General features: G+C 41.5%; 1 protein-coding gene across 2 annotated transcripts in view; it reads right to left on the minus strand.

Moving 5' to 3' along the window:
• The window catches only part of EPHA3 (EPH receptor A3), a 434,619-nt gene that overhangs the window by 108,556 nt on the left and 307,415 nt on the right, over positions 1-18,648 (minus strand). For both annotated transcript variants that reach the window (XM_056559344.1, XM_056559343.1), the window contains exon 6: positions 10,701-10,825. In XM_056559344.1, the coding sequence (XP_056415319.1) occupies positions 10,701-10,825 (125 nt within the window). The remainder of the gene's footprint in view (positions 1-10,700; positions 10,826-18,648) is intronic.

Below are 18,648 nucleotides of genomic sequence, written 5' to 3' on the forward strand. Positions count from 1 at the left end.
TAGGTTTGATTTTGTCGCACTTCTGGAAAAAATCATAACTACATGCAGAAAAATTTATACGTTTAAAAATGTCATCTTCTGATCCATATAACTTTTTTATTTTTCCACATACAGGGCGGTATGAGGACTCATTTTTTTGCGCCGTGATCTGAAGTTTTTATCAGTATGATTTTTGTTTTGATCTGACTTTTTGATCACTTTTTATTCATTTTTTAATGGTATAAAAAGTGACCAAAAATGAGCTTTTTTTGACTTTGGAATTTTTTTGCGCGTACTCCATTGATCGTGCGGTTTAATTAATGATTTATTTTTATAGTTCGGACATTTACGCACGCGGCAATACCACATATGTTTATTTTTTTTTTTTTTACACTGTTTTATTTTTTTTATGGGAAAAGGGGGGTGATTCAAACTTTTATTAGGGAAGGGGTTAAATGACCTTTATTAACACTTTTTTTTAACTTTTTTTTTGCAGTGTTATAGGTCCCATAGGGACCTATAACACTGCACACACTGATCTCTTATACTGATCATTGTTATCCCATAGGGACCTATAACACTGCACACACTGATCTCCTATGCTGATCACTGGCGTGTATTAACACGCCTGTGATCAGCGTTATCGGCGCTTGACTGCTCCTGCCTGGATCTCAGGCACGCAGCAGTCATTCACCGATCGGACACCGAGGAGGCAAGTAAGGGCCCTCCCGGTGTCCTGCAAGCTGTTCGGGATGCCGCGGCGGTCCCGAACAGCCGGGTCTCTTTCACTTTCACTTTAGAAGCGGCGGTCAGCTTTGACCGCCGCTTCTAAAGGGTTAATACCGCACATCGCCGCGATCGTCGATGTGTGGTATTAGCCGCGGGTCCCGGCCGTTGATGAGCGCCGGGACCGCGGGAGCTGGCGCAGGACGTAAATATACGTCCTGCGTCGTTAAGGAGTTAAAAAAGCCCCCCCCCCCATTATTAAACATTTAATACCCCATAAAGGGAATGCAAAAAAAATTACCCTATAAATGTTTGACAGTTTATTAAAAAGGAAATACTACAATTTTACATGGACATAAGTATTTAGACACACTTATATGAATCTTAGCTCTGGGAGCCTCCCATTTACATTGATAATCTTTGAAATTGTTCTGCCACTTTTTAATTGGACATGATTTGCAAATACACAGCCCTGTCTATATACGGTCTCACAGCTAATAGTGCATATCAGAGTAAAAACCATGAGGTAGAAATAACTGCTTGTAGAGCTCAGAGACACGATTGTGGAGTCACAGATCTGAAGAAAGGTACAGAAAACATTCTGATGCACTGAAAGTTCCCAAGAGCTCAGTGGCCTCCATAATTCTTAAGTGGAAGGAGTTTGAAACTACCAGGACTCTACCTAGAGACCCCCAAGCAAACTAAGTAATTAGGGGAGAAGAGAATTGATAAGGGAGTTTAGGGACAACACTGAGTGTCCTTGAGTGGCCGAGCCAAAGCCCTGACTTGAACCCAATCACATATCTCTAAAGAGACCTCTAGACCTAAAAAATGGCTTACACTGATGGTCCCCATCCAACCTGAGGATCTGCAGAAAAAAATGACAGAAAATCTCCAAATCCAGGTGTGTAAACCTTGTGGCATTATACCCAAGAACATTGGTGGCTGTAATTACTGCCATAGCTGCTCCAACTAAGGTATGAGTAAAGGGTCTGAATACTTATGTCAATGTAATATATTTTTTTTTTTCTTTTCAATAGATTAAAAAAGATTTCTTACATTCTGTTTTCACATTCTCATCATGGGCTATTGAGGGCAGAATGATGGTGAAACTGTTTTTTTTTTATTTTAGCACAAGGCCACAATATAGAAAGTGAAAGGGTCTAAAGACTTTCCGAATACATTGTAACTCTGATCTCTGCCATTTAACCAATAGGGACTGTGACATCTAAGCCATTAGATAAGGCTGGCCCCTTCTATTATCTGATAGCAACCCTTTGACCTCCCCTCCTCCCCACATAATGCTATAAGGGTTGCTGAGTAGTTGAATAATACATACATTTAGGTGCACTACTGCGCAGATGCTGCGCTTGTGGTCTGTTGCTAAGGGTGATCCCAAGCATAAAATGCATATAATGGGGGATGCCTGCAGCAAACCACAAGTGCCACAATGGCATCCTACACCAGATCTGCTCCCCTAGCAGCATAAATGCACAACTGTATTTGAGGTTGAGCATTTCCTGCCATTTGAAACCACATTTTTTCTTGTTGTACAAATATTATACTTGGAGGTATATAAATTCCAAATCTAATGCGCCTTAATTACTATTATAGTCAGCTTTTAGGTGCACCGGTGAGGCCAGCAACATATCAGCCTACTTGGCTGGAGCTCATAGCCTTCCTCCCTCCTCCCACTGTATGTGTGCTTAGCCGCACTGGAATGAACTGGGAGCAGGCTGTGAGCCGGACTTAATGCCGCTGTAATTGCCCACTGGCCCCTGCTATTGCCCATACGGCACAGGTAGGTTAGTGTTAGGTCCTGTGCCACTTGAGAAACCTTGGCGTTGGTGTGCGGGCTCAGGTATGTCTTATATATAAGGATATACTGGCTAATGTGTCAATTTTAACATCTTTTTGAGGGTTAACCAATGTCATTGTTTACATCTACCACAGTGGTGCACCAAAATGTATGTATTACTCTATATGTTACACATCCACACCGTTTATCTGGTGTAGGATGCCATTGTGGCACTTGTAGTCTGCTGAAGGCATCCCCCATTGTATGCATTTTATGCTGGGGATCGCCCTTAGCAACAGACCACAAGCGCAGGATTTGCTCCCCCAGTATATATGCACAACTGCATTTGGGGTTGAGCACCTCCTGCCATTTCAAACCACATTTTTTCTTGTTGCTGAGTAGTTGAAAAAGAAGCTTGTGGCCTAGTAAAGGCCCCAAGGCCTTTTATCTTAGTACTCCTATTACAACCTGCCAGAGGAGATCGATAAATTGACAATATATTGCTATACAAAAGAATTGCAGTATATAGATAAGTGATTAAGATATTGCATAGTTCCCTAGGGGAGTAAAAATAAAAGTAAAACAAGTAGAATAAAACTTTAAAAAATGAAAAAAATCTAAAATACACCCCATTTATTGTATAAAAAATATATAATGGATATCATCACAGACCAAAAATAACTAAAATTAAAAATAAGTTTGAGTGATGCCCTGTAATATTTCAAAAGTGGACATGTTGTCATATTTAGTCTAGATTACAAGACAGTAATACATGGACATTTTCAAACTGGAGGCATGTTTGGCTTTGCTGTTTTGTGGCACTGGAACTGCCGTCATTTTATGTAAAAATACAGCAAAAATTCACACATACTGCGACAGTACTACTAATGAAATGCAGATTAAAGAGGTACTCCAGGGCTCCAGCGTTCTGAACATTTTGTTCAGAACGCTCGGAGTTGGAGGCCGTAACTGTGATGTTATGGCAACGCCCCTCGTGATGTCACACCACGCCCCTTCCATTCATGTCTATTGGAGGGAGCGTGTCTATGTGAGGAGGCGTGTCACACTACCTCCCATATATATGAATGGAGGGGGCGTGGTGTGACATCATGAGGGGGCATGCTTGTGACGTCACAACCACTGCCGCAGGAACCCAGCGGGTGCTGCGTGAGATTGCGGGGGTCCCGAGCAGCAGGACCCCCGCGATCACACATCTTATCCCCAATATTTTGGATAGGGAATAAGATGTCTACCAGCAGAGTACCCCTTTGACACAGCCTCTGGTCTCTAATGAATGCAATAATAATATTTTTTTTCAAAAAAGGCAGAATAAATCAGGCACTGCAGCGCTGCCAACAATTGCAGGTGTGGGATAAATGCACATAGGCTATGTATGACAGCCGCATATAGTCTCTATTGGGGGTGCACACTTCAATATGACAAAGTCCAGGAAATCCAAATAAGAGAGAAAGTGAAATAAGCAGCACTCACCCCACGAAGACCGGTGCAAACAGGAACAGTTCTTTTATTCCAAGTAGCGGCAATACAGGGAAAAGGATATGTTATGGCTGGGGGGAAAAGACCGTGTCCACGGTCAGACGCGGGGGCACACCACTGGGCAGCAACTAGTTTCACGTCACATTTCTGGCTGCAGGTGTACGCCTCCTCTAAGCAGGTAAGTCTCTTATATACACACCGTCCCATAATGCATCATACAAAAAGTGAGACAAATAACAAAAATATAATGTGCATACTTAAAAACACTTAGAAAAAGCTTACGCGATGCTTACAAGAAAGAGGAAAAATCATGTCTCTCATTAAGTCCGAGAGGACCAACGGCATTCAATCTAAGTATCCACAATCCACAGCGTCTCTCACTGTAGTAGATACCGATGCCTGTCCTCCCCAACGGGGGCGGGGCCTACGCACTCAAGACCGGCAAACCTCAAACCTTCAGGGCTACCTCCATGGCTTTCAGCCATATCCGAGATAAACCTGGGTGAGCCTTTGCCCGACCTGAAAAGCGTGAAAAGTGCCCGTTTTGCTTTTCCTACATAGAAAAACCTACAAGGGCAAATAAGACAATAAACAACGTGGTTGGACTTACATGTTATCAGTTGGTTTACAGTGACCTCAGTGCCCCCCAGGGAAAACCGTCTGCTTGCTAAATTATGACGGCAATATTTACAATTTCTGCATGCAAAATTACCCTTGGGCTCTGAGTCACTGAGCCAATTGCCAACGGTCTTGACCTTCTTATTTTTATTCCCTTTTACTACATCACCTAGGGTCTTGGATTTCCTAAAAGTAATAATAGGATTTTCCTTTGCCACTGGCCCCAACTCTTCATCATTCTCAAAGAAGAACCAATTATGATAAATGGCCTTTCGGACTAAATTATTAATGGGGGAATTGGCAAAGGAAAAAGGAAAACGTCTATCATCCTTGGTTTCTTTTCTATTTATTTTGTGTTTTTTCGGCATTAGTAATTCAGCGCGTGTCTTTTTTTTCTGTTTTTTTTTGTAGGCTCTTTCAATGACCCCTGCAGGATAGCCCCGGTCCATCAGACGCTTCTTCAAAGCATCGACCTGCATCAAGTAAGTATCAGGGTTACTGTTGACCCTTTTTAGTCTAAGGAACTGACTATATGGAATGTTGCCCTTAATATGCCTGGGATGTGAACTCTCGTAGTGTAATAGTGCGTTTTTCGCTATGTCCTTCCGATAGCCAGATGTAACTAGCAGGCAGTTACTGATCTCTAAACGGACACCTAGGAAATCCAACTTCTTGTCTCCAAACATGCTAGTGAATAACATATTCACTGTATTTTGCTCATTCATATATTGCACAAAGGCATTGAAATCAGTCTCCTCTCCGTCCCACACCAACAGTACATAATCTACATATCGTAGATAATATTTAATAAAAGGGATGTATGGATTCCTGGTGGAAAAAATGAAATCCTGTTCAAAAACAGCCCAAAAAATATTGGCGTACGTGCATGATACAGGCGTGCCCATGGCCGTGCCATGGGCCTGTCTGTACCACTGCCCGTCATGTAAAAAGGTGTTATTTTGTAGGACGAAGAGGAGCGATTCACAAACAAAATCAATAAAGGTGGGGGATCTGTCACCACTAGAGAGGAAGGTGCGCATAGCCTGTACACCCGCACCATGTGGGATGCGTGTGTACAGACTTGCGATGTCAATGGGCACCAGCTTGTAGAACTCTTGCCAACAAAATCCATCAAAGGCTAGTAACAGTTCACCTGTGTCTTTTAAAAGAGTTGGAATAGATTTTAGGAGCGGAGCCAACAGCCACTCAAGGTATCCCGACAGAGCTTCTGTCAGGGACCCTATACCAGCGACTATTGGCCTCCCAGTGGGTTTAGTGACACTTTTGTGCACTTTTGGTAGCACATACCACTTAGCAGGTTTTGGTGATAAAGGAAGTCATTTTTCAGCTGTCTTTTGACTAATGGTGGAATTCTCAACATAGCGCCTCAGCAGGGATCTAAGGAGATCTAGAATACATCTGGTGGGGTTCTCCTTTAATTTGGTGTATGTGTGGATATCACTCAAATGACGTTTTATCTCATCCTTGTAAGCCTCCACACTCCAGAATACAGTAGCCTCTCCCTTGTTTGCCTTGGTGATGTGTAGCTCATCTCTTGTACTCAACCACTCCAGGGCACTCCTTTCATTAGGCGGGAGGTTATCTGGGGGTGTGGGATAGATGAGGGCTTGTATGTCTCTCATAACGGCCTGCTGAAACAAGTCGAGGTTGCTACCCGGAGGGATGGGGGGACTGAAGGTGGATCTATTGCCACCCGAAAAAAAATTTTTTTATATGGCTAATGTCAGCGCAAAATCCATCAATCGGATAGCAACTCAACATTAGTCTGATCTGTTGCTATAAATTCCTTAGATACACTAAAACCCAAACTGGATACACTACAAGGTCTTTCACCCTCTAGCACAGGTGCAGATTTTTTGACCTCCCTTTAGGTATACGTGCAAGTTGAGAGACCGAAGTTGAGTCCTTTGGATAAAACTGCCGGACAGTCTGAATTGAGCTCAACATCAGTCAAATTAATGACATTGTCTGGATTACACTTTAGGTCCTCCAGGAGATATTCTTCCTCTTCACAGGGGCTCGCCGACTGTCTTTTTTTCTGCCCCTGCCGCGTCTCGTTCGTCTGCCCTTGCGGGCTTGTCTCCCAAAGGGATCGCTGTGTTTCCCCAAGTGGCAGTGGTAGTCGGCAGTCTCCCCGTGTCGACATCATCACCGATATTATGGGAGGGGCTCGAATCTGACTCTGTAGTCAGAAAATCAGTGGCCTTCTTTTGGGACTTTTTCTCGGCCAGACGTCTCTGACTGGTATTACGTCTCCTGTTGCTCCTTTTCACACCAGGTAGGTTCTTCCATACAAAAACCTGGTTAGACTCAAAGTCGTTCTTATCACGTACATACTTGTCACGCTTCGATTTCTTAATGTCGACTTGCAGGGCAGCTAATTTTCTTTCCAAATTTTTCATAGATGTTGCAAACTTTGTGTCTGACAGTCGCGTTTTTAGTGCGTTTTTTGCTCGGCACAGCTCCTCAGTAACACGTTCATATTCGGCCTCATTCTTGTGGAGCACTAATAATTGTAGCTTATGGAAGTGTTCCTAATAGGCTTGCTGCCAGGCCGCAACAAAAACTGCATCATCTGTAAATTGCGACGGAGCTTTATACGCTCGCAACCCTCTCGGTACGCGCTGACTTTCAACATATGCAGTCAAAGATTTTACAGTCCAATACAGACGCACCTCTTTTTCCCCCAAGGAAAAGACCCGATGTTCAATGTTCTTTGTACTTAAATTAAGGAGGTCATCTTGAATATCGCAAGACTGAAAGTATGCCCCCGCGTCAGCTCGACCCGCTCTAATCCCTGTGTCCATAGCCTTAGGTGTGTGCTCGGTATCAACCATCATGTTCACCGCACCCTCCGCGGCAGCATCATGTTGCGTGCTCATGATTATGAATGTGAACAAGTTCCAACAAACACAAGTGTTTTTTAAAAAAAAAGGCAGAATAAATCAGGCACTGCAGCGCTGCTGACAATTGCAGGTGTGGGATAAAAGCATATGGGCTATGTATGACAGCCGCATATAGTCTCTATTGGGGGTGCACACTTCACTATGACAAAGTCGAGGAAATCCAAATAAGAGAGAAAGTGAAATAAGCAGCACTCACCCCACGAAGACTGGTGCAAACAGGAACAGTTCTTTTATTCCAAGAATACAAAAGGGAGGTCAAAATAGAAAATCTGCACCTGTGCTAGAGGGTGAAAGACATTGTAGTGTATCCAGTTAGGGTTTTAGTGTATCTAAGGAATTTACAGCCACAGATCAGACTAATGTTGAGTTGCTATCCAAATTGATGGGTGAGACTGATGCTGACAGCGACATTCCTATTAGATTTTGCGCTGACATTAGCCATATAAATAATTTTTTTAGATCCACCTTCAGTCCCCCCATCCCTCCGGGTAGCAATCTCGACTTGTTTCAGCAGGCGGTTATGAGAGACATACAAGCCCTCATCTATCCCACACCCCCAGATAACCTCCCCCCTAATGAAAGGAGTGCCCTGGAATGGTTGAGTACAAGAGACAAGCTACACATCACCAAGGCAGACAAGGGAGGGGCTACTGTAGTCTGGAGTGTGGAGGCTTACAAGGAAGAGATAGAACGTCATTTGAGTGATATCCACACATACACCAAATTAAATGAGAACCCCACCAGACATATTCTATATCTCCCTAGATCCCTGCTGAGGCACTGTGTTGAGAATTCCACCATTAGTCAAAAGACAGCTGAAAAATTACTTCCTTTATCACCAAAACCTGCTAAGTGGTATGTGCTACCAAAAGTGCACAAAAGTGTCACTAAACACACTGGGAGGCCAATAGTCGCTGGTATAGGGTCCCTGACAGAAGCTCTGTCGGGATACCTTGAGTGGCTGTTGGCTCCGCTCCTAAAATCTATTCCAACTCTTTTAAAAGACACAGGTGAACTGTTACTAGCCTTTGATGGATTTTGTTGGCAAGAGTTCTACAAGCTGGTGTCCATTGACATCGCAAGTCTGTACACACGCATCCCACATGGTGCGGGTGTACAGGCTATGCGCACCTTCCTCTCTAGTGGTGACAGATCCCCCACCTTTATTGATTTTGTTTGTGAATCGCTCCTCTTCATCCTACAAAATAACACCTTTTTACATGACGGGCAGTGGTACAGGCAGGCCCATGGCAGGCCATGGGCACGCCTGTATCATGCATGTATGCCAATATTTTTTGGGCTGTTTTTGAACAGGATTTCATTTTTTCCAACAGGAATCCATACATCCCTTTTATTAAATATTATCTACGATATGTAGATGATGTCCTGTTGGTGTGGGACGGAGGGGAGACTGATTTCAATGCCTTTGTGCAATATATGAATGAGCAAAATACAGTGAATACGTTATTCACTAGCATTTTTGGAGACAAGAAGTTGGATTTCCTAGATGTCCGTTTAGAAATCAGTAACGGCCTCCTAGTTACATCTGGCTATCGGAAGGACATAGCGAAAAACGCACTATTGCACTACAAGAGTTCACACCCCAGGCATATTAAGGACAACATTCCATATAGTCAGTTCCTTCGACTAAAAAGGGTCAACAGTAACCCTGATACTTACTTGATGCAGGTCGATGCTTTGAAGAAGCGTCTGATGGACCGGGGCTATCCTGCAGGGGTCATTGAAAGAGCCTACAAAAAAACAGAAAAAAAGACACACACTGAATTACTAATGCCGAATAAAAACACAAAATCAATAGAAAAGAAACCAAGGATGATAGACGTTTTACTTTTTCCTTTGCCAATTCCCCCATTAATAATTTAGTCCGAAAGGCCATTTATGATCATTGGTTCTTCTTTGAGAATGAAGAAGAGTTGGGGCCAGTGGCAAAGGAAAAGTCTACTATTACCTTTAGGAAATCCAAGACCCTAGGTGATGTAGTACAAGGAAATACAAATAAGAAGGTCAAGACCGTTACCAATTGGCTCAGTGACTCAGAGCCCAAGGGTAATTTTGCATGCAGAAATTGTAAATATTGCCGTCATAATTTAGCAAGCAGACGGTTTTCCCTGGGGGGCACTGAGGTCACTGTAAACCAACTGATAACATGTAAGTGCACCCACATTGTTTATTGTCTTATTTGCCCTTGTAGGTTTTTCTATGTAGGAAAAACAAAATGGGCACTTTTCACACGTTTTAGGGAGCATCTCTACCCACTCAGTTCGGGCAAAGGCTCACCCAGGTTTATCTCGCATATGGCTGAAAGCCATGGAGGTAGCCCTGAAGGTTTGAGGTTTGCCAGTCTTGAGGACGTAGGCCCCTCCCCCGTGGCGGAGGACAGGCATCGGTATCTACTACAGCGAGAGATGCTGTGGATACTTAGATTGAATGCCGTTGGTCCTCTCGGACGTAATGAGAGACATGATTTTTCCTCTTTCTTGTAAGTGTCGCATATGCTTTTTCTAAGTGTTTTTAAGTATGCACATGATATTTTTATTATTTGTCTCACTTTTTGTATGATGCATTATGGGACGGTGTGTATATAAGAGACTTACCTGCTTAGAGGAGGCGTACACCTGCAGCCGGAAGAAGCGTCAGTGTGACGTGAAACTAGTTGCTGCCCAGTGGTGTGCCCCCGCGTCGGACCGTGGACATGGTCTTTTCCTCCCTGCCATAACATATCCTTTTCCCTGTATTGCCGCTACTTGGAATAAAAGAACTGTTCCTGTTTGCACCAGTCTTCGTGGGGTGAGTGCTGCTTATTTCACTTTCTCTCTTATTTGCAATAATAATATCTCACATATTTCGTTACGAATCTTTTGGGATGAAGAATTGGCTCAGAAATTTTACATTTTGTTGTGAAACGGAAAAAAGTGGCGCGAAACATAAGTAAGCTTTGCAAATAAAATAGTAAGGTAAAGTATACAATCTAATAAAACAAATAAATTAAAATCGGTCTCTCCAATAACTTCTCCAGTCTGTAATGAATCCCTTACAGCAGTACATAGCAATAACCCTTGGAAAGCTCCACAGACTTATTCTTGGCGATACAATAGAGTTTGTTAACATTCTGCTGTAATTGCTTTTCGTCCCACCTTTTCATAGTACTTGACCTCATAGTCCAAGATGATCCCATTTGGGTGTTCCGGCTCTTGCCAAGAAAGGGCAATGCTGTTTCTAGATGTCCGGTCTTTTCTAATTACAGTGACAGGAGATGGAGCTGTGCAGGAAAGGAGAAAGAAGACGAAAATATTTATGGTTGGCAAGGAGTAATGGTTTGCATATAAATGGTTGTTGACTATATCTGGCTTTGTATCAAGAGCTAGCAGCTGGGTTATAGCTTTGGTACACTTATCGAGGAGCATGTTGGGCCTGGAGACAAATGAACTGACATTTTCTATTAGTGGTGCACTGGTGGCGAGTGAGCAGATGTTTCTAATATGCTACTAGAATGTAACTAATGAAAACACTTGGGCTATTAAAAGGGTCGAAAATTAATAGAGATCCGTGCATGCTGGATCTCAGCGTACATACGGAATTTTGTCAGCCACTGGCGTTTTGAAGTGAACGGCAATTCATTTTATATCTTTTAACGTCAACACTCATTGAGCGGCGGCAATTCAGATGCATGTTAATAATTATATACTTATTCGTGATAATGGCCGCCCGTAAATGTATACAGCAGTAACTTTCAGAAGTGTTTTTTATAAACAATTTACTAATGTGCCTTTTACTCACTTTCATTATTTATGCACTGGGAAGTGAACATTTTCTATAAAATTGTTGTTGTTTTTTCTAAAGGGAATTAATTTCTCTTTTTTTTTTTCTCTCAGTCTTTTTTGGCCTTTGGTAGTTGCACAGCTTTTATGTAAAATGAAAAAAATTAAAAATCTTAAATTGACGGAGATAATGGATGTCAGGGGATGCAAAAGTTTGCATTAGTTTTGGAGTAGCAGTGTATGGACGGAAAATACGACAAGGATGACCTGTAGAATCATACTACTACATAGTGTCCTATCCAATTGACCACACAGTTGGGCTGCTTATGGAGGGAGGAGGAAAGCACAGAAAATTACAAACATATACTGACCCTTATTTACTAAGAGTGTTGGGTTTTTACTAGTGTGGAATGTTGTTTCTGATTTGCAAGTTTCCATTCTTTTACTATGGGGATTCACAAATTTAGAAGTCAGGAAAATGTTCTGACCAGCTTTTTCTAGGTGAAAATTTCCAGCCATTTATTCACAGGATTTTCTGTGACTTCAATAGTAAATAGGTCAGATTGAGAAACCACGCCCCTTTTCAGGCCAGCCACGCCCCCTTTCTGGCTTTTCATAATTAGAGATGAGCGAACTTACAGTAAATTCGATTTGTCACGAACTTCTCGGCTCGGCGGTTGCTGACTTTAGCCTGCATAAATTAGTTCAGCTTTCAGGTGCTCCGGTGAGCAGGAAAAGGTGGATACAGTCCTAGGAAAGAGTCTTCTAGGACTGTATTCACCTTTTCCAGCCCACCGGAGCACCTGAAAGCTGAACTCATTTATGCAGACTAAAGTCATCAACTGCTGAGCCGAGAAGTTCATGACGAAATCGAATTTACTGTAAGTTCACTCATCTCTATTCACAATGTCGTGTTTGTCGGATTTTCCTGTTGCCCACTTGAGCAGACTGGCGCAGACATGTAGCAGACACTATGCACTGGAATAACCCAACAAAAACTAGTCGGTTTTAGCTTAATAAATGAAGGCCACTATGTTAGAAAGAGACTGATTGCCAACAAGCAAACAATGGTATACACTTGGGGTTTATTTACTCCGAATCTTATAGAAACATAGAATGTGTCGGCAGATAAGAACCATTCGGCACACCTAATTTGCCCAATATTCTGAATACTATGAATAGTCCCTGGCCCTATCTTATATGAAGAATAGCCTTATGCCTATGCCATGCATGCTTAATCTCCTTCACTGTATTTGTAGCAACCACTTCTGCAGGAAGGCTATTCCATGCATCCACTACTCTCTCAGTAAAGTAATACTCCTTGATATTACTGCAGAAACCTTTCCCCTCAAAAATAAAACTATGTCCTCTTGTGTTAGTTTTTCTTCTATTATATATCCTCTCCTCCTTTACGGTGTTGATTCCTTTTATGTCATTAAAAGCTCTGTCTCTTCTTTCTTCCAAGCTATACATGTTGAGGTCCTTTAACCTTTCCTGGTAAGTTTTATCCTGCAATCCATGGACTAGTTTAGTATCTTCTCTGAAATTTCTACAATGTATCTATATCCTTCTGGAGATACGGCCTCCAGTACTGCACACAATATTCCAGGTGAGGTCTCACCAGTCTTCTGCACAGCAGCATGAGCACTTTCCTCTCTACTGCTGATACCTTTCCCTATACACCCATGATCACTTCCCTCTCTACTGCTAATGCCTCTCCATATACACCCATGAGCACTTCCCTCTCTATTACTAATACCTGTCCCTATATACCTATGATCACTTCCCTCTCTACTGCTGATACCTCTCCCTATACACCCATGAGCACTTCCCTCTCTACTGCTAATACCTCTCCCTATACACCCATGAGCACTTCCCTCCCTACTGCTAATACCTCTCCCTATACACCCATGATCACTTCCCTCTCAACTGCTAATACCTCTCCCTATACACCCATGATCACTTCCCTCTCAACTGTTAACACCTCTCCCTATACACCCAAGAGCACTCCCCTCTCTACTGCTAATACCTTTTCCTATACACCCATGATCACTTCCCTCTCTACTGCTAACACCTCGCTCTATACACCCATGAACACTTCCCTCTCTACTGCTAATACCTTTCCCTATACACCCATGAGCACTTCCCTCTCTACTGCTAATACCTTTCCCTATACACCCAAGCTATTTCTTGCAGTCTGCCACTTGTACTCTATGTTCTGAGTTCTCTTTTGCCTTTGGGAGCACAAGTCCCATTTTCAATGCTTAACTTGTCTGGGACTAATAAGATACTTTGGTTACAATAAGCAGCCACTGGATGCCTTGGACCACTGTCTTTCCCAGGCTCCCCGACTCTATGACCCCTGCAAGGGCTTCCAGATCTGGGACCTGTCTCACTCTCTCTCACTGTCTCACATGGCAGTGTCTTAGGCTCTACTCCACCTAAGGCTTCAGTCACTTTCGACTTTAAGCACAACCCGCCAATATGCTTCTTATTCTCTGACTAGTCCCACCATTACCCATTGCATGGCAACACTTCTAGCATCGCAAAATCTGATCAGGCCAGTGCGTGAAACAAGGATGATGGACCCTGCTGAGTGACACCTTCTCATGGTGACATCAACTAACATGGGAAATGGTAATACTATTGATGACACCTAAAGAAAAGGATTGTCCAGTGTGCCAAGGATTCCAATACATTTTTTACTTTTATTAAAGTTCAAATACAAACACGGAGATATAAAAAAGTAATTTGTGTTTTACATGGACTATAATAAAAATAATGCCACATATTGATGAAAATAGTTTGCCAGCTTTTACCTAACATGCCAGGTGGTGCCTGGACTTTGTGGGTACATCATTTTATGCAATAGAATATCAGTAAAGAATGCTTTTACACATAGCAGGAAATGTAGAGGTGAGTGAATCTACAGTATGATAAGCCGAATAGTTAATAAACACTGGACTGTCTCATTCAAAACTTTCCCAGGGAATCAGGACATTTAAAAGCAAAAATTTACAAGACAAAATGACAAAATTAGATTTGGGTTTAGCATATATTACACTTTTAGAAGGGCCGAGGCACATTCTAAACAAGCGCTGATCTCATAATGGATATCAATGCATTATGAAAACACAGTTTTTAATCTATCTATCTCATATCTATCTCATATCTACCTGTCTCATATCTATCTATCTATCTCTCATATCTCTATCTATCTCTCATATCTCTATCTATCTCTCATATCTATCTATCTATCTATCTATCTATCTATCTATCTATCTATCTCTTATCTATCTATCTAACTATTTCATATCTATCTATCCATCTATCTATCTCATATCTATCTATATATCTCATATCTATCTATCTATCTCTCATATCTCTATCTATCTCTCATATCTCTATCTATCTCTCATATCTATCTATCTATCTATCTCTTAACTATCTATCTAACTATTTCATATCTATCTATCCATCTATCTATCTCATATCTATCTATCTCATATCTATCTATCTATCTATCTATCTATCTATCTAATATCTATCTATCTCATATCTATCCATCTATAATTTTCAGGAGGACTGCACGCACAAAAGTTTCTGTGGGTGCCAACTGGCAAAACCCAGTCCAGGGGTTAACCCCGGAGATAAAAACAAAAAAATCAAGTAGAACTCCAAGGGTATGATGAATTAGTGTTTGGCTTTATTCATCAAATAGTGGAGCGATGTTTCGGCTGCCTTACGCAGCCTAATGTCTGCGTGAGGCAGCCGAAACGTTGCTCCACTATTTGATGAATAAAGCCAAACACTCGTTTTTATCTATCTATCCATCCATATTATATATATATATATATATACATATATATATATATATATATATATATATATATATATATATATGTCATGGCCGTAAATGTTGGCACCCCTGACATTTTTCTAGTAAATTAAGTATTTCTCACAGAAAAGGATTGCAGTAACACGTTTTGCTATACACATGTTTATTCCCTTTGTGTGTATTGGAACTAAACCAAAAAAGGGGAGAAAAAAGGCAAATTGTACATAATGTCACACCAAACTCCAAAAATGGGCTGGACAAAATTATTGGCACCCTTTCAAAATTGTGGAAAAACAAGATTGTTTCAAGCTTGTGATACTCCTTTAAACTCACTTGGGGAAAGTAACAGGTGTGGACAATATAAAAATCACACCTGAAAGCAGATAAAAAGGAGAGAACTTCATTTAGTCTTTGCATTGTGTGTCTGTGTGTGCCACACTAAGCATGGACAACAGAAAGAGAAGAAGAGAACTGTCTGAGGACTTGAGAACCAAAATTGTGGAAAAATATCAACAATCTCAAGGTTACAAGTCCATATCCAGAGATATAGATTTGCCTTTGTCCACAGTGCACAACATTATCAAGATGTTTGCAACCAATGACACTGTAGCTAATCTCCCTGGGCGTGGACAAAAGAGAAAAATTGATGAAAGGTGTCAACGCAGGATAGTCCGGATGGTGGATAAGCAGCCCCAAACAAATTCCAAAGATATTCAAGCTGTCCTGCAGGCTCATGGAGCATCAGTGTCAGCGTGAACTATCCGTCAACATTTAAATGAAATGAAATGCTTTGGCAGGAGACCCAGGAGGACCCCACTGCTGACACAGAGACATAAAAAAGTAAGACTACATTTTGCCAAAATGAACTCAAGTAAGCCAAAATCCTTCTGGGAAAACATCTTGTGGAAAGAGGAGACCAAGATAAAGCTTTTTGGTAAAGCACATCACTCTACTGTTTACCAAAAACGGAGGCCTACAAAGAAAAGAACACCGTACCTACAGTGAAATATGGTGGAGGTTCAAAGATGTTTTGGGTTTGTTTTGCTGCCTCTGGCACTGGGTGCATTGAATGTGTGCAAGGCATCATGAAATCTGAGGATTACCAACAGATTTTGGGTCGCACTGTACAGCCCAGTGTCAAAAAGCTGGGATTGCATCCAAGATCTTCCAGCAGGACAATGACCCCAAACATACGTCAAAAAGCACCCAGAAATGGATGGCAACAAAGCGCTGGAGAGTTCTGAAGTGGCCAGCAATGAGTCCAAATCTAAATCCCATTGAACACCTGTGGAGAGATCTTAAAATTGCTGGTGGGAAAAGGCGCCCTTCCAATAACCTGGAGCAGTTTGCAAAGGAAGAGTGGTCCAACATTCCGACTGAGAGGTGTAAGAAGCTCATTGATGGTTATAGGAAGTGACTGATTTCAGTTATTTTTTCCAAAAAATGTGCAACCAAATATTAAGTTAAGGGTGCCAATAATTTTGTCCAGACCATTTTTGGAGTTTGTCCAATTTGCTTTTTTTCTCCCTTTTTTGGTTTAGATCCAATACACACAAAGGGAATAAACATGTGTATAGCAAAACATGTGTTACTGCAATCCCTTTCTGTGAGAAATACTTCAGCTTTGCCTTCCTAGCCCCATTTCTACGTCTATCCAACCACGTACAGTATCAGACTCTAATAGGGAAACTTAACCTTAATGTGTTGAATGTTCTACAAGCACCAACTGTGTGGGTACATGTGCAACCAAAGAAGCATTACTGATTTCCTGTCACTGTTACCGAGAAGAAAAGACGGATTTACTGTGAATAAAGTCTCAGTCATTCTGAAGAGCATTCCGATCCCTTTTGTTGGATTAGATCTGATTTTGTCTCCTGTCATCACAACACAATTTGTAAGGAAGGTATTAGAACTTTCTTACAAAACGAGGAATTGAAGCGAGTTAAAATCTGCGCTAAGCCGTAGATTAGCCGTCATCACTATAGCTACAGTACCTGCTGTTTTCAAAGGCACCAACCCCAATGATTTTGCTGTTGTTGGCACAATAAGGGGATTTTAAAGGGTAGAACTTTTTTTTAACGCTTAGTGTTTATACTTTTTCCATCATGAATCATGGAATTCCTGCTCCAGTTATTGTATCACATATCTGGAAAAACAGCCGTACGATTTTTAAGCGATTCACTATATTTTCTCTAAGGGGCCTTCCAGTTTTTTTTATTTTATGAATAATGTATAATATAAGGAACTATACATATAAATCTACCGTATATGTAAGATTAAATTATTGCTGACATATCTTTATTTTACTAGTATAAGCAACCTGCACCCTCCAATAGGATGGGCCGTAAATCAGTCCTGTCTAGTGGATCATTTGACCCCTGGCATTTTATGGTTCTATACTTTAGAAATAAGTTCACTGATTTAAAAAAATATATAATATCTTACTATTGCACTTTATTTACTTCATTAAGTAAAGACCTTAAAAGGGTACTCCAGTGGAAATAAAATCAAATCAACTGGTGCCAAAAAGTTATACAGATTTGTAAATTTCTGAAATACAAAAATCTTAATCCTTCCAGTACATGACAGCTGCTGTATGCTCCAGAGGAAGTTGTGCAGTTCGTTTTAGTCTCATCGTAGTGCTTTCTGCTGCCACCTCTGTCCATGTTAAGAACTGTATAGAGCAGGAGAGGTTTGTTTGAGAATTTGCTCCTACTCTGGACAGTTCCTTACATGGACAGAGGTGGCAGCAGAGAGCACTGTGTTCAGACTGGAAAGAACCACACAACTTCCTCTGTAGCATACAGCAGCTGATAAGTACTGGAAGGTTTAGAATTTTTGCATTGAAGTGATTTACAAATCTGTATAACTTTCTGCCACATTTTTTTCCCACCAGAGTACCCCTGTAAGTAAATCAGAGACAGTGTTGTTTTCCTTTTCATATGACATGTTTCAACTTGGACCAATAACGTTCTAGATTTTATTTGCTGGACCTTCTGCTTTGGTGTATATTACAAATATATTCTGCATGAAAAATGATCATAACAGCTATCCTTTTTAACCTAAAGGATATGTCCAGCTTTGCAACATTTTTTAATTTTTTTTATTTTAAACATTCTTCCCCTAAGGTCAGTAGACCATAACTTAAAGAGAAACTGACAGCTGTTCCCCTGCAGTAAATCCAATATACTGGATTATAGTGTGGGTGAACAGCTATAAAAAGAGGGGTCACTAACAGTTATACAAGCAGTAGGTGCAGAGTTATGCATCTTCTTCTAGCTGCATTGCACAGCTCTGTGCAATAGAGGTGGGAGCTGACTTGCCAAGCTCCCCTGCCTCCTCCATATACCCCGTCCAGCCCACCATTTTAATTTATAATCTAGAGGATGCCAGGGGTGAGCGCTCTGCTCTCTGAGTGCTCACTCCCAGCAACCATTAACATATTTATTTATGGGGGGCCGGCCAGATGGGGAATATGGAGAAGGC

The sequence above is a fragment of the Hyla sarda genome, chromosome 2 (assembly GCF_029499605.1).
Source record: "Hyla sarda isolate aHylSar1 chromosome 2, aHylSar1.hap1, whole genome shotgun sequence".
NCBI lineage: Eukaryota > Metazoa > Chordata > Amphibia > Anura > Hylidae > Hyla > Hyla sarda.